This window comes from Pteropus alecto, unplaced genomic scaffold (genome assembly GCF_000325575.1).
Source record: "Pteropus alecto unplaced genomic scaffold, ASM32557v1 scaffold68, whole genome shotgun sequence".
Taxonomy (NCBI): domain Eukaryota; kingdom Metazoa; phylum Chordata; class Mammalia; order Chiroptera; family Pteropodidae; genus Pteropus; species Pteropus alecto.
Genome location: NW_006441386.1, coordinates 8,727,244 through 8,728,630, shown reverse-complemented (window position 1 = coordinate 8,728,630; position 1,387 = coordinate 8,727,244). Strand labels below are relative to the sequence as shown.

General features: G+C 52.6%; 1 protein-coding gene across 1 annotated transcript in view; it reads left to right on the top strand.

The window, feature by feature from the left end:
* The window catches only part of MUC3A (mucin 3A, cell surface associated), a 16,557-nt gene that overhangs the window by 6,987 nt on the left and 8,183 nt on the right, over positions 1–1,387 (top strand). The window contains exon 3 of the mRNA XM_015594586.1: positions 127–1,377. Within this exon, the coding sequence (XP_015450072.1) occupies positions 127–1,377 (1,251 nt within the window). The remainder of the gene's footprint in view (positions 1–126; positions 1,378–1,387) is intronic.

Sequence of the window (1,387 nt, the reverse complement as noted above, 5' to 3'; positions counted from 1 at the left end):
TGGTCCCCTCACTCCCTTCTACTACGTCAATGTCCAGCCCTCTATCTCCCACTAGTCATGTCAGCACGACCACGACAGAGATTGGCACTCACACTGACACTTCGACATCTGCCACCTCGATCACAGCAACGTCCTCTGCTCACCACACTACGGATAGGGTCATGACTTCTACCACTGACATGGCAACAACCCCCTCCACGGCCAGAACCCAACGTACTCTGGCCGTCACCTCTTCAAAGAGCTACTCCACCGCCATTACTCCCTCATCTACACTAAGGCCAGTTCCCTCTACTCCTGGCACCGTGCGGACATCAACAACCAGAATCCCATCTTATGTTAGTACGGAAATCCCTACCAGCACCAGGCAAACAACTACTCCCACATACGCAGGTACCACTGGGTTTCCGACTGACATGAATGACCTCACCTCAACACTCACCCCTTCCGGTATTCCTGGTACCCCCACAAATATCTTCACATCATTTCCCACCACCACCAATACGAAGACAACACACAGTGTGACTGCAACCTCAGTCAAAGCGCCTACTCAAGCAAACACACTCACAGTCACCCAGAGCAGTCCAACTCCATCGCTCATTACAAGCAGTCTAGTGACATCTGCAGGCTCCATAGCCAGCAGCAGTACCATGGCCACTCAGACACTGAGTCCCACCTCACCTGCAACGAGCCCTACATCACTCCACACAAACGCCGAATCCACCGTGGCATCCACTATAACGGTTTCGTACACGACAGCCACGAGCACAGAAACACCGTCCTCCACTGTAGCCACTACACAGACAGGGAAGACGACAGACACACCTTCTCATGCCACATCCACCCTGAACACCACCCCTAGTCCCACCAATGATACCTCTCCAGAGTCTCTCACAACAGAGCTAACGTCTACTCCTCCATTGACATTTTCGATAACTCCCACAAAAGCTATCAGTTCCCCCACTTCTATCACTTCTATTCCAGTGACCACCCTTACCTTGACATCAACCACCAGTGTGCCTCTGACCTCTCCACCTTTCTCTACCACACAGCTGGGTGACACTAGGACCACGACCACAAAACCTGTGTCCACCTTGATCACCTCACTCCTTTCTACTACGTCAATGTCCAGCCCTGTCTCTCCCACTAGTCATGTCAGCACGACCACGACAGAGATTGGCACTCACACTGACACTTCGACATCTGCCACTTCGATCACAGCAACGTCCTCTGCTCGCCACACTACGGAAAGGGTTATGACTTCTAACACTGACATGGCAACAACCCCCTCCCCGGCCAGAACACAACGTACTCTGGCTGTCACCTCTTCAAACAGCTACTCCACTGCCATTACTCCCTCATCTACACTGACGCCAGTTCCCTCTACTCC